General features: G+C 45.1%; 1 protein-coding gene across 1 annotated transcript in view; it reads right to left on the reverse strand.

The window, feature by feature from the left end:
* The window catches only part of LOC105453151 (semaphorin-1A), a 189,896-nt gene extending 176,071 nt beyond the window's left edge, over positions 1-13,825 (reverse strand). The window contains exon 1 of the mRNA XM_011694879.1: positions 12,909-13,825. Within this exon, the coding sequence (XP_011693181.1) occupies positions 12,909-13,047 (139 nt within the window). The 5' untranslated portion in view covers positions 13,048-13,825. The remainder of the gene's footprint in view (positions 1-12,908) is intronic.
* Positions 13,826-15,273: the final 1,448 nt, after the last annotated feature.

A 15,273-nucleotide genomic window follows, 5' to 3' on the forward strand; every position in this document is an offset into this window, starting at 1 on the left:
TAAATCAGACTCAATTGTGCGAACCGTAATCACAGAATGACAAATAGGACCCTCTATAGAGATAATTATCGCAATTTCGCGTAAACTTTTCGGGCGGACTCGTCGAGAAGCTTTTAAAAGTCTTAACGATACTTGCGAACAGCCGAAAGCGTCGACGTCCTGAAAAAAAGACGGAAAAAGGGAGGAGAAAGCGACGAGAGAGGCCAGGCAACCAAACGGAGAGTTGGACGTCGAAGTTTAGAAATGCAACGGAAAGAGAAACCGTCATGGGAGGAAAGGGGGAGACGACAAACCTGGAGCTTGTATTGATCCACGTGATACGCTCGATTAGCCGCGAATTGCAACGGATTGGAGTAACTTACAACATATTGAGACCATCGGGCATAATGGTTTCGTGATCCGGCCAAAGGCTGTGGCAACAGACAGAACTGATATTCCGGCTCTCAACGTTCTCGCGTGCATCCGAGAGTTTGCGCAAGGATGCACCGTGTGCACCGAAACGAAAACTAATCGTCACTGATGAGAAATAGGAAGAGAAATTTGTAAACGACATAACGCGACTTAATATTTCTCGCATCAGCTGATACCGAAAATCGATAACATTCAAAGTCTTGAGTATTGCGCAACAATATGAAACAAAGATACGAATACTCGTAGTTATTCAGTTTCACGTATCTTACGAAACTTATTAACATTAAACAATATTATACATTGAACATAATTATATCCTCGCTTACACTTTTAGGTAGTAAATAAAAACTTGCATTCGCATGACTGTAAATTTAAAATACTTAAACGTTTATTCGATAAGACTGCTTCACGAATCAAGCGTACGGTATTTAATTCAATTGTCACGACGTACGAGACATTCTGCAAGTGCGATTTTCTGGACACCGTGTAGAAGCGGTCGTGCACACGTAGTGAACAACCGAAGAACTGCGCTCAGCAATTACGCGACGGAAAAATCGCGAGCAAAAATCAACAACGGAGAAAAACCTGTGTAATTGAGTTTGCGAAAGTTGTTCACCGAGCGACACGGCGATGCCCATGTGCATTCCTTTTTCGTCCTCTCCTCCGCTCTCTCTTCCCCCCCCTCTCTCTCTCTCTCTCTCTCTTTCTCTCTCTCTCTCCTCCGCCACCTTTCCTTGATCATTTCCCTCCCGTTGCGTCCCTCTCACCCGCCATTGTAATTCGCCATCGCGCGCTAAATTAATTATACATTGCTTTAGTTAGGCATACCGACATTTGCCTGCTCCAACGTGGAGCGCCGTTTCCCGCTTCGAATACGATCACAGACGTGGCGGAATTGTTTGGATTTGAAACGGAGCATAGGTATAACTAAGCGCTCACGACAGCTTTCCGCGGCCGTAATTCGTTGGAACAGCGCGAGTGCCACGATTTCGATTTCACGGCTCCTTCCTGTATCCAAATTGCAGCGGAGTGCAGGGATATATAGCCGACTATACGTCTCGCCGCGCGCAAACTCCGTCCAGTCCAAGGAAACTTGCAGCGTAATCTCCTTTGTATTTTCAGTCGAGATTCTTATTCCTAATTCCTTGCAATAATAGCAGTTCAAGCGAAATTTTGTATATGGAATAGAATTTGTATGCTTCATTTATGTAATACACATATGTGTACAGCACATGTATTATTAAGTCCTCTGTGGCATCTAATATTAATTTCTCCTTCGATTCGATGAAGCACTGGAGAGGGGAGTTTGTCTATTTGACCTTAGTCCCGGAAAATTAAAGGAAATAACTCGCTGCGCTCAAATAATCTTTATTAAAAACCCTTCCAATCCTCTTGCCTGTAAAAATTCGATTTCGCCCCAACGTTTTTCGCCGTGATTTCCACAGTATATATTTCTTTTAAGATCCAATTCTTCACGCTCTCCGCGTCTCTATATCGCCAAGCAGCCGCTGACTCGGAGCTCTAAAACAACAGCGTCGTCGCAACAACAGCTACCTCTAAAAATCACCTCCATAAACAGGTGGCGTGTTTGTTGTGTACACTTTGCGCAAGCCTCCCTCCTCCCCTCCCGTCCCTTTCGTCGCCCTATTCCTCCACGTCCCTGTACTTTCCCTATTGCGTTCTCTACCGTGTGCATATATACACGTACGTGCGTACATTGCGATACATATCGTGTGGTTACATGCAGACATGTCAAGATTTTAGTGAAACTCTTGTGCGGATGTTCGCGCTTAACGGCACTATATTTGAAGTAGTAAAGAGCACACTAACTAAATATATACGTCAATAATACATAATATACAGTCTTACGTTTACAGAATAATTTTTCTATAAAATGCACGATAAGATAAAATATAATATTAAAATATTCTTTAATTTCCTAAAAATAAAAGAAAATAAGGAAATATTTAAAGGAAAACTGATAAACGGCAGGAGGCTAGAAACTTAATAATTTTATATACCAACTATAATAATATAATATGCAAACTCGAGAGTATTTTAAAATGTTCAAATGCAATTTATTTCAAACATCGTAAATTCAACGTATCGTCCGCGTAAATTTCGTAACAATAAGCTTCCCCCCCGAAAAAGCATTCCCCATTCCAGTGGCATTAGAGTTAGGCTCGACAGCGGCACTACCCCAGGCCACGACTACTCTCGCTCGTCGTACACATTAAACTCAACGGCTTCGCTAATGCCGCTTTTCGTTTTCCCCCCTCGTGCGACCCTTCGGCCCGACTCCGTCTACCCCCGACCACCCACTTTGCTTTCCGTCCCAAATTGATTGGACTGCGAATCGGCTGGCTTGAATTATTCATACTTTGCCCGGCGATAAACCAATTTCTGCGCCGGCCAAATCGAGGAAGAAAAGATCGGACCGCCACGCGAGCGACGAAACGGACGAAGACGCCGGTGTGTATGCCTCGAACAAAGAGCGGGGGAGAGGACCTCCGCGAAGATCGAACAAACGAGGAAGATGAACAACGACGCGGACAAGGACGCGGATGTGACGACTGGGAGGTCAGTTAACTTTACCGGAGAGATCATCGAACGAGCTGCGACGCCGTTTAATTTCATCATTCGATCCAATGACGCGGAAGATACGCCCGAGAAAGAAAATAGACGACTTCGCGCCATGCTACGGCTTTATCGACGAGCTAAAGTGCGAGAGAAAGCGAACGATCGTCACCCTTCTCACTCTTCCTTACATCTTCCATGTCTAGCCGCGGTATTCTCTCTCTTTCTCTCTCTCTCTCTCTCTCTCTCTCTCTCTCTCTCTCTCTCTCTCTCTCTCTCTCTTTCTGTTTTACACTCTGACGTGATATTTTAATCTGTAGGTTAAGGACATGTGAACCGTCGTCTGCCTCAGAAAGACGCAGCTTGCTTGTCGGCGTCGGTTCGGAAAAGAGGCACAAAGTGTGTGTCGTTATCTATTTGTGGAGAGGGTGTCAAATTTCAAAGGTAGAATTAAATCTATGAGAAAACTCTCAAACTGATGTGATTCTCATTAGAATAAGAGTACGCAAAACGGAACTTTGAAAGACTCAAAATCAAAATGTGATTGAAAATGAAAAAAAAAAATGTGTGCGCAAACGTTGATAAGGAAAAATCGTTTATTTTTTACGATAGTAACTAGCCTAAGTTACGGCGCGGCGCGGCGGTTCGATCGACAGAAATATGAGAGCAGTATATCGAAGATTTTCGTGTCATTTTTATCGTTATGGACACCAATTTACAACGATTTCTGTCCACTACCTCGCCGGGGCGAGTCAACACCCACGATAAGAGGACACTTTCAGCAATACCCTGACGAAGGAACCACTCAGGCCGCCGCTTTCCGGCGACCGCCGCGCCGCCGCTTTTGACCTTTTGCTTTCCTGGATCGGGCACGGAGCGGAGGGAATCTTCTCGACAAAAGATTTATGAACCCCTCGGCAATGGCAGCACGCTACTTATTCCGCCATAGAGTGCGCACTTGAGATGCACAAAAAAATGCGGGAGCGGTACGTACACGCGAGCGATCCTCAAAGAGAGAGATCTTAAAAAAGGGACGCCCCTCGCACGTCTCTCGCGTCGAATCAATCATTTCCAGCCCCGCGAGTGTGTTCACCAACTGCCGGTGGATAATTTACATCGTAATCAATTGTCGTCACCTTCTAAGAACTTTATAAGTGAATAAAAAAGAGAAGATTTAATTTCAAGACAAATTTGATAAAAGTAACAATACTAAATTCTACGTATTGCATAAGTCTGTGTCTTTCTCTCTGAAAGTGAATCATTACTGATTTTCAGTGTATATCATTTTCCAGTGACACTTAGAACTGTGATAAACAGTAACTATTTCAATGTTGTTTCAGTGATAATATACTGATTGAAACAGTGAATATCACTGAAAGACAGTTTCGCTGTCAAACAATTTGGAGAACTCACTATCTTTTAGTGATATTCACTCTTTAAATCAGTATATTATCACTAAAACAACATTCAAATAATCACTGTTTATCAGTGCTAAGTATGCCACTGGAAAATAATATACCTACACTGAAACTCAGTGATAATTCTACTGATTCACTTTTAAAAAGTTTAGATTAAAAATTAAACTATATATCATACAATAAAAATTTGGTTTTGTACCTATCGTTACTGCTTTTGGAATAGCATCGAATAAATCTTGCAAGTCTAAAATCTATCGCTTTTAAAAATCTACGATTAATGCCACATTATTTAGTTTTAGTCGCGATTTTAATTATTACAATATAATTTAACAATGCCGCTCCACGAACCGCTTCCCGAACCGGTGAAAACGGGCGATGAAAACGTGTCATTAACGCAACAAACGCTATCGATGTTTAACGACAACTTTAGCAAGTGTGCTGTCGTCCCATCGATCTACTTGTTTGCCGAGGTCAACGACATCGAGACACTACAGCGATCAGTTATCCCCCGTGGGAGCTCGTCGAAAAAGTTTCTCTTTTTTCCGACGACGACGTAACGGACGGCCACGCGGCCGCTACGCTGTCGTAACAAATGGCCTTTTTCTTAGGCGACGTAAATTTTATCGGTGCGCCCTCTCGTCAAGTGCGCGCGCGAGGAATCCGCCGCCGCCTCCGTGAAGAGAAAGAGAGTGGAAAGAGATGAGACACGCCACGTTACCGCATATCTCGCCCACGGTCTCATTCCGCGATCAGAGTCAATTGACACAATTCCCAGCAATTTTAGCCGGTGGTTAGGCCGAGGTCAGGTTATACGTGCCGCGGCGCATACACAGCACGCTGAAACTAATCATAATGTATCCTCGTCGGTCGACGAGGGGTACCGCGGGAGGAGAACCGCCGCCGTGATTGGTCCGTTGCGGTATTCCTCGCTACCAGATAAAGTTACCGTAATATGGATTAACTGCCCGCCATAGCCCATATTCCGATCCGGCACTCACGCTCCGGCTCACGATGTAGTAATGAACTCGTAACGGCCGCTGTTATCAGCCGCGCCGCTGCTCGAGTGTCTTTTAATGACGATTCACGTGAACGCGTAATCGATATATCGTGCGTACGCGAGGCGTAAAGCAGAGCGCGCGCGCGCGCGCGCACCGGGCATTGCGGTATCTGATTTATCGTTCGAATTTAATTACACGACAGACGATCCGCTTGGAGGTTTTTTGATCCGCCCTCGTAATCGGCAGGTTGAAACACTAGTATAAATTGGCAGAGCTGTCGTTCACATAAATCTCTAAAGCAGACGTGCGCGCACACACATATGTCTATCCTGTCAATGTGCATTGCATATATCGAATATTTCTAGACGTTGCGCACTTAACATGATACATACGCCATTATTTACAGCAATTTATTATTGCGTCATATCTATCTCTCCATGACAGAATTTCGCGTGCCGTTGACACCCATGCACGCATAAATTTTCAATCGGCGAGGAAAGCATTGGCAAGTCGCGTATTTTGGACACACGGCCATTTAAAAAAAAAAAATTGTTGTGCGATTGCCAAGTCCGCTCGTTGAAATTTACGGCGAATTCGGTTCCGATGTCTCGCCACGTTATCGATCGGCGCGACTTTCGGAATGCTAAAGGGGTGCGCGCGGTTCCAGCCCAGTGATCTCCCTTTATCCGTAATACACCGGCGCGCCGAGGTCGCTGCTTTCGGGGCGGCTGCTGCTGCACGGCCGGCGTACGGTTTCGAATTTTTAACTCGCGCAGAGCGCAGCTCACGAATTATTCTCCGCGAAAATTGCGTGTATGTAGCCAACGGAAAAACTCCGCGTTTGATTTACGGCGATCGAAAAACAGAGCAGATATTTTTTACATTTTAACGGACTGCGCGCGATTGATCGTGAAGCGTGAGCGCGCGCGATTCCAGATCCGGTGGCCCCTGACATGACTTATCAATCGCCACGGTAGGAAAAAACGCAACAAGTATCTCTTATAGAAAACTCGTATTATGTACGAGTATCTCTGAGAAAATAAAGAACAAGAATATAAGTTACTTAATACCGACAGTTTTATCCGTGTTGAGTCCTGACTCAACGGTTCGATAATAATGTACGTTTGGACAATGGACATGGTAAAATAATCATAAAGAGGATTTCATTAGTACGCAATTGGTTAACCGGTTATTAGATCTCTTTGAACGTCATGACTGATAGAAGCGTGCGTCATTCGCGTTATATATGTAATAAACGTATCATGGAAAATATTTGGTTGATAGAAGCACAAGGGAGAATTGACACACAACTATGAAAATAGTTCATTGAGTGTTTACTTCATCTTGTTTGGAATATCGATTTAATCGAATCGATTTCGTTATTTTCAAAAGAACGCATCAACAGAAATATATGTCAATCGAATAATAACAAGATAATTATTCGAAACACGTGTGCGGAAATACGATGGATGGATTGTAAGAAAATTTCTCGCTCGGAGAGTAAGAGAAGACAATGGGGATTTAATGGCATCGCGAATCGCACGAATGCAAGACCGCATGAATGACACACGCCGGAGAATCAACTACCAACGTATTGATCCGTAATGCACAGCCTCCATCATTATCGGAGGTCTCGTCGATTTACCGGCTGTCAATAGGAAATTACAACTGAGCGCGACGTAAATATTTATAGATCGTATCGCGGATAACGCACATTAATGCGAGGGCATCATATTCGCTAAAGCGCAAGGATCATAAAGGGGGATTTAATCGAGGCGTAATTAGTTAACCGGTTATTATCGCGGATACCTTTTTAAACGTCACGGCTGATAACAAGTGAGGTAGGCGGAATCGCGGCCGCGCGCGGCTAGGTATAATAAACACTCCCTCCCCCGTGGAAAACGCTGCGTTATCGTGGGGCTTCGCGATGTCCTATAACAGCGATGCACTGTTGATTGCAGTTCCGGTTCCGCGGTATGATTTTGCTCGTTGTAGAATTAGCAGAAATTCTAGCTCAGCGAGTAAAATGATACCGCCGTCGCAGCAGCGGCAGCGGCAGCGCGGCGCATTAATGACACGTGCTTCGCGTAATTTCAATAGTCGATGCGGTGCATCGCGCGGCCAGCGACGCACTCTATATATCTCGGCCGCGCACACGTACGAGCGACTCGACGGCTAATGCATCGCCGAACGAAATTCGTCACGACGTAATGAGCTTGCGCTACCCGATGTCGATGCGGATAGACAGAGAGCGAGACGTTTATTCGACGTCGACCGAGATAAAATTCCTCATAAACCGCGAGCAGAGAGATACATAATGTTTACATAGAATGCTTACATACATTGGCAGCAAGAAGATGGAAGAAAAATTAAATAGAAATTTTTTTAAGAAATATATGCTTTTCTTGAAGATGTTTTCTACATTGTCGGAAGTCGGAAATTTCAAAAGTAATGGTTTATCATTTTGCATAATATTCAAAATAAGCTATTTGATCTCGATGCATAAAGTTAGACAAAGAGGAGCATTTATATGACGATACCGAGATAAAATTTATACATAATGGAAAAATGTTTACGTGTATCGTCGCTACAGTAAAGTCGCCAAGAAGGATTTGAAAATTGAAATTTAAAGAATATCCTTTAGAAACATTTGTACACGAAAAGAATGCTAAAGTACCTAAAAATTTAGCTGAATCTAAAAATAATTTTGTTGAACTATCAAAATAATAATGTAGAACGCCCAAACATAATGAGCAATGTTGCAAGAAGTTTTGACATTCTAGCAACCAACTTGAGCGTCCTACATGCACAATTATTTTATTACGATCTAACAAAATTATTTTCACATTTGTAAATTTTTAGATACTTTAGCAAAACCGTTGTTTCCGTGCATTATCAACAATTATAAACTTGATAATTTATTACGTATAGCAATATATATCCGTAGCTCCGCGAAAAATGGTTCATTTACGAATAAGCCATTACAGGATCGATTGCTAAAGAGCCTAACGACACACACGGGGGAAAGCTAATGTTTCGAGCAATACGGCTTGTACCAAAAACGTGATCAACGAGAGGACATAATTCGTAGAACCTCAGACTAATGGCCATCTGTTCCCGCGGTTCAAGTAATTACAGCGGTAAAGCGCGGTTCTTAATTCCTGCGATTAATCCACATTTCACGCGGTACATTCGGAATGATTTAAGAAATTTCACGATGAGACGACCGCGATAATAACGCGCGTGAAATGTAACGTTTAATTTGCCTCGAGCGCGGGGCACGCACCGCGGTATTAGACGGGGTGGTGAGCGGCGATGTTGAGAATGATAACTAATTCACGCCACGTAATCTCGAAGAAAAACACCATTCCCGTTATACGCCACGTCGTATAACCGGTGCACATTGAATAATGGCGCGCATTATACGCGCCAAGACTGCACATTTTGCAAGAACGCGTCACCTTTCGCGCGACAATTTTCGAAACGTGTCATTTTACGTTATGGATCGTCAAAACCTGACTTCCGGCTCGTGTCGAGACGGGCGACTGACGCGGCGCTCTTCACGCTATCAAATGTCATCCGACAAAATGTAAAATAAAACAACGCGTGTACGTTGCAGCTCATGAAATAAATTACAAATATTCGCATGGAAAAATCTATTAATACATTAGGTACGTCGAGAAACACGCCACCGTTGCTCATGTTCCAAACACTTTAGAAAGAAAAATGTTTATCTTCAAAGCCCAATGGGAATAGATATGCAGGTTTCCAACTTCGGCCATCTGGGTACAAAGTTCTGTCGCTTTTCCAGAGTTGAGAGTTGAAAATTCGCTATCGCTATTGAATGCCATGAATAAAACCCTATTTACGTCTAAGTCCCCCCTCCCACTCCTGCGCGGTTAGAGTGAAATTTATTCATTAATGAGACCGCGCGTTTTCAATAAAATTTAAGTCAACTTTTTTTCCTCTCCTGGAGTTTTCTTTTCTTTTTTTTTCAAATACCGCTTCGTTCCTTTTATCTCGCCTTTAGGGATTAATCCGAGAAGGAAACTCGGCGCGCGCGGACTTCAAAGGAGATGCTTATTTGTGAGAGAAGGCGTTAATGGCGCGCCCTAAATGCATATCTCCGCGAGGAGCGGAAAATAAGCGGCGAGGCAAATGGAGAGTTCTAAACACTCGGGGGGGGGGGGTTCTTACGACTATCATTCAAACCGTTCGGCCCACTCGCGCCCGCGGTATAACGTCAGGGTATATACCGGCGGAGCATGTGCCTGCGCTATGGAGCGGCGCAGCCACTTCGGGGCAATTTATTTCGTTCCTTCCCCGCGTCGAGATATCGTACCGTCGCGGAAAGAGTGATGGATGTTGGGGCGTCGCTTCTACGCGAAACGTACGAAACACGCGGAGCGCCGTTAAGGTCGAGTGCTTCAGATGTAGGACACTTTATACCCCGCTCCGCTTTCCTTCCCTCCTCGGGACGTCCTTCCTCCACCGCCCCCGTCACCACTGGAGAGTTCCACAGATTCTCAATAACACGCACCAATTTATCGATCGGCACGGCGTGTCCGTTTGAATTAGTTACGCGCGCGAGTGGGGTAGAACGCGAGTGAGTTAACAAAGCGCCGTCTCGCTTTGAAGGGCCGCGAGAAGAAACGACGATCCCGAGAGGATGATGAGAGAAGCTTTTCGGAAACTACGTTACTACGTGAAACGTAGTAAAACTAACGGGTAACTGCCCTCAATTTCATACGCAGTCTTGCTCTCGAACCTCGTAATTTCGGTAAACAAGAAGAAGTTTATAACACAGCGCCATATACCGATACTCCTGTTTATCTTCTACGAGAAACTGAGGTTAATAATAATCTCTATTATGATAGACGCTAAAGCGCGAATATTGCGCAGAATATAACAAAAATAATTTGAACAAAAAACGAGATCAATATTATTTTGCACAGTGAGAATAAATAGGAATAATTTTCTTTTAATGTTAAAACATTTGTATGTAGCTATATCAATATTTCTTTATATAACTATGTATAGATTTAAATAATAATGAAATAAAAAGGCTCTGAGAATCAATCGATAAAGAAAGAGAAAGCCTAATAAAACTAACGCGGGTATTAATGTGTAATGTTAACATTTATTTTTTATAGTAATGTGAATATAAAAAAACGCTTCAACCATCGGTTTTGGTCTCTCCCCTTCAATGCGTAAATATGATAATCTTTGATAGCAATTTAGATCTAAATTTAAAACTGAGATTACGCAAACAATAAATATTAATAACGTCAAAAATTGTATATAATTAATTAGAACAAATAATTATAACAAATTATCGATGCACAATTATACAATCAAAAAGGTAACTAGAAAAATTTAAGATATTACTGTCCGGTGGTGGACCAATATTGCAAAAACGCAATGTAGTCAAGAGGAAAATTTGGCCGTGACCAATATTTAGAGAGTAAAAACATTTTTAAATTAAGCTAAAATGAAACTACAAATGGAAGATTTCTGATTGCAGAAGAGGTAAGCAAGCAGACTTTACAATTAAAGTTATGAATTAAAACGTAAACTTATAGTTTCTAAGCCGACAGCGCGACCGTATCGAACAAAATTTGATAATGCAAACACGGCGATGAGCGAGCAAAAACAGAGATTTAAAACTAATGTGTAATAAATTAAAATATAAAAAAATGTATAACATTAGTTATAAAAACCGTCAATAATATCGTTATAATAAGGATCCTGAAGGTCTGGGTCGTTCTTTGTTCAAATTCAAATCATTTGATTATTTTTTAATATGTATTGCTTCAGAAATTAGTTTTATTTAAATAGCCACCGTTTTAATCGTTCATTATATTACATCACAATATAATTTGACTTGTTATTCTATGTAGAAGTATGCAATGTTCAGCAATGTTTGGCAATCTATTATTGTCGTGACATTTTTGGATACGAGGTGTGTCGTAATTATCCCGGTGTATCAGAATGCTATATTGGAATACTCGCGCCATGAAAACAGTACACGACTGCAGCCGTCAAATCAAACTCTCGGATAACTCCGGGGGAAAAAAATTTTCTCGTTTCGCCGCACTAATAATTTTATTCCGCAAAAACGCCCAGTATTCAAATATTCAATATTCATGTATTCGATGTGAAAACGTTCGCCCGGCTCCAGGTGTAGAACATCACGAATATGTGAAAAATTGCCGCGAGCTACATGAATAACGCGAGGGAGCGACTCTCTCCCTCCCCTTATTCGTTGAGGGAGATGAATTACTAGATTCCAAATCAGCTGTGAAAATTTGAATAAAACAAAAGTTCGTCGCGCGCGCGCGCAACGCGATGTGACGTGTTTAAAATTTCTGCGGGCTCGTACCGTCTGGCGTTGCCCTAAGAGTCCCGGAGCATGTGATACGATATGAAATGCGAAATATTATAGAACGCAGCCGCGAGTGCAGCCAACGAAAAATCGTCGCACCATCGGCGCCTCGCTTTACAGTTCAACCGACAACGATCGATATCTTTTTATTCCCTTTTCCACAACATCCAAGTAAGCGGAAGGTCCGGTTTATGCCGTTGATTAAAATGCGGATTAACAATCACCGACTCGCGTGGAACGAAACAACCCTTCCACGACAAGGGAGAACGCGGGGCCGCGAGTGGGAGAAGGTGCATGACCCGGGGGCCGCTCGCTGCTACAACCTCACCATCATTACGTATAACCCGTAAGCAAATCTCTCGGCCTCTGAGAATATGCGACTTTGAACTTTGCAAAAGGGCTTTAACCCTTGCGGCAGGACTGTTACTCCGCAATTTACAAAGTGCTCAAATATCGATATTTGAACAATGGTTAGCCGCGAACGATCGCTTAACAGAAGGTAGAATAAAAGGTAACAATGAATGCGCTCACAGCAGAAAAAGAAGCTTTGCAATTATTGTAAGATTCTTTAATACGATTGGTTTATACATTTAGAATCTGAGAATCCATGAGAAACTAAGAGCAAAAAGCAATCATATTAAGGAATCTTTACAACAATTGCAAAGCTACTTTTTCTGCTGAATGCACACACATACACACAGCCAATGGCATTAAAATTCCCAACAGTCTCACCCCATTACCATTTCTTTTCGAATACTTTTTATCTCTCTTCTACGATCGCTTTCTCTCCGCGGGAATATTAATTTCTCGACTATTTCTTAGTATTAATTTTTGCCGTAAATAATCCGCTTATTAATTCACGTCGGAGACATTTATTCCTCGTTGAAGATTCGAGTAACACACACCGTCTCACCATTCGAAACGCTTGAAAACGAGCACGACGCCGAGTGAGAGCTGCACTCATGCTGAGAAATATCTCCATTCACCACATAGCGCACTGGTGCGTATCACACAAACACGAAATAACGAATAGAGCCGTGAGAAGGAATTGAGAGAACTACACACTATATTGCGTGAAGAACTACACTGCGCGCACTAATCACAAGCCTGATCACTCACCTAGCTGGACGTACATCTTCGGCCTGACGTTCTCCTGCCAGGCAGCCAGGGCGAGAGTGATCGTCGCGATGACGCACCAGCAGACCAGCAATCCCGGTTGCATCCTGGGGGCGACGCGGATGAGGCTGGCGCGCCTCATCTTCTCCACGCGATGGTGTCGCAGCGGCGTACAATGGGACGATGACGTGCCAGGGTTCGCAGTCTCCTCCGCGGGCACCGAAAATCACCGCAAAGGGCACACGCGAGAACGGAACGGAACGGAACGGAACGGAACGGAATGAAACGAAACGAAACGAAACGGAATCCGGCAGGAATCGCGCACCGTACGTATTGTATACGTACGTGTATATCACCGGTCACACTGCGCTCCGCGCGCGCGATGGAGCACGCTCCACGCTCGGCAACGACGACGACGACAACGCCCGCGGCGCCGCAGTGCGCGCTATCTCGGGTACGCGGGGAAGAGCGCGCGCGCGCGCGCGCGCGTTACTTTCTCTCGTTGCGATCACTCACTGCGCGGATGCCGCGGCGGCAGTCACGTGCGACGCGACCACGTCGTTCCCCGTCGTTGCGGTCGTTGCATCCACGGTCGTCCACCGGCGGCCCGCCGCACGCATGTCTTACCGAGGACGGTCGGCCGCCCCGCAGCGGCCAAGCGGCACATTCACGTTTCGAGGGACCGGAGCGGCGCGCGTTCGGCACGCGCGCGCCGGCGCACGGCGTCGTGGAACGCGCGAAAAAAAAAACGGAGTAAAAGTCCACTGGAGTCGGCACCACTCGCGGCTTCACGCGTTCACGCGTTCAAGCGTCCACGCGCGAGCGCCCGTTATCGCGAGCGACACGAGCGACCCTCGTACGCCTCTCGTACGGAGAAACTATAATCGCGCGCGTATCAACCGTCCGCGCCCACTGACGCTCGCCGTCACACTGATGTCGCGACAGGTGACGCGCGCTCCCCACCAAGTGGCGCGCTCCCCACCGAGTGGTGCGCTCCCCATCAAGCGGCGCGCGCTTCGCTACGCCGCTCCGCGCTACCGCGGGCGCAAGCGTGCAGCGTTCTAACGCGCTTTCTCCGCTCTCACCTCTCTCTCTCTCTCTCTCTCTCTCTCTCACTCTCTCCGCCGCGGAACTGTGTCTGTATGCGTGATTACGCGTGACCGGCGCGGGCGTACGCGTACGCGCGACGTGCACGCACGTGGATATGGCGTTGGGAACTCCACGGGCAGTATGCGCAAAGAACGGGGGAAAGATAGGGGTAGTAGATCTCTGGTGGGACACCCGAGCGATCGAGGGGCGAGAGTCGGAGGAGAGAGAGAGTGTGTGTGTATGTGTGTCTATGTGACACCGGGCAAGCGCCGATTTTCAACCCCACTATCCCCCGCCCCGGCAGCGCGATCACGCCGTTGTCGTCTTCCACGTCGGTGTCCTCGTCGGTATCTCACCGTAGCCGCCACAGCGTCGCTAGTCTGGAACGAGAAAAAGAGGGATCGTTATTTAGGTCGGTCAAGGATACTTCAACAACGTTGATGTTTTCTTGCAATACTTTTGCCTTGTCTTAGATATTTTTGACTTAATTCGAGGTAACGGTGTCGCATATTAAATTGTAATCTTCAAGGAGACAGCTGCGAATTCAATTTTTATAAAAAATAATCGAATTTTCAATGCATTCTTATCTTTCAACTATATTGTGTGAGAGACAGAGTGAAATTTCGTGAAAGATTCTTAAGATTTAATTGCCAAGTTAATTATAAGTGACATCGCGAGAGAAGGAAGATCCCAGTGAGATCGTGATTAAAAAGGTCAACTTTATAAATCCGTCCAACTGGTGGAGAACTTATTGCGTGAAATCTCATTTGCGCCCTAAACAAATCGGATTTCATAGCCCGAAATTTCTGCAAGCTCGAAAACCGCAAAGAGTCAGAGTGAACGAAGAAATCCGATTACGATTCGATTTCGCGTAAACGCACGCGCGCCCGGCGAGTCCCGCGGGGTCCGGCGCGGCGCCCAAATAAGGTTTCATCACGCAGAAAGTCCTGGCTGCGGTGGGATAACGAAATTATCCAAATGCGACTGATTCGTCAGCGAATTTTATGAACGTATCCTGTATGCGCGGTGCGTAGCGATGCCGCCGACGTTGACACTGTTCATTAATTTGGCGAGCCAAGTGTAGAGGAGGGAGAGGGGGAGGAGGGGAGCGTGCCGGGGGTGGTCGAACACCGCGGGGAAGGAGGGATAGGTATGTGTGCACCGAGACTCTAATTCCTACACCAATGATTGGACATGCCTGCACGAGGGAATTCGCCGGGTGTCCGCGACGTGTACACGCAATTCCGCGTGGATATGCGTGTCCGCGCGTACACGCGCG

Source organism: Wasmannia auropunctata, unplaced genomic scaffold (genome assembly GCF_000956235.1).
Source record: "Wasmannia auropunctata unplaced genomic scaffold, wasmannia.A_1.0 LD336002.1, whole genome shotgun sequence".
NCBI classification, from domain to species: Eukaryota; Metazoa; Arthropoda; class Insecta; order Hymenoptera; family Formicidae; genus Wasmannia; species Wasmannia auropunctata.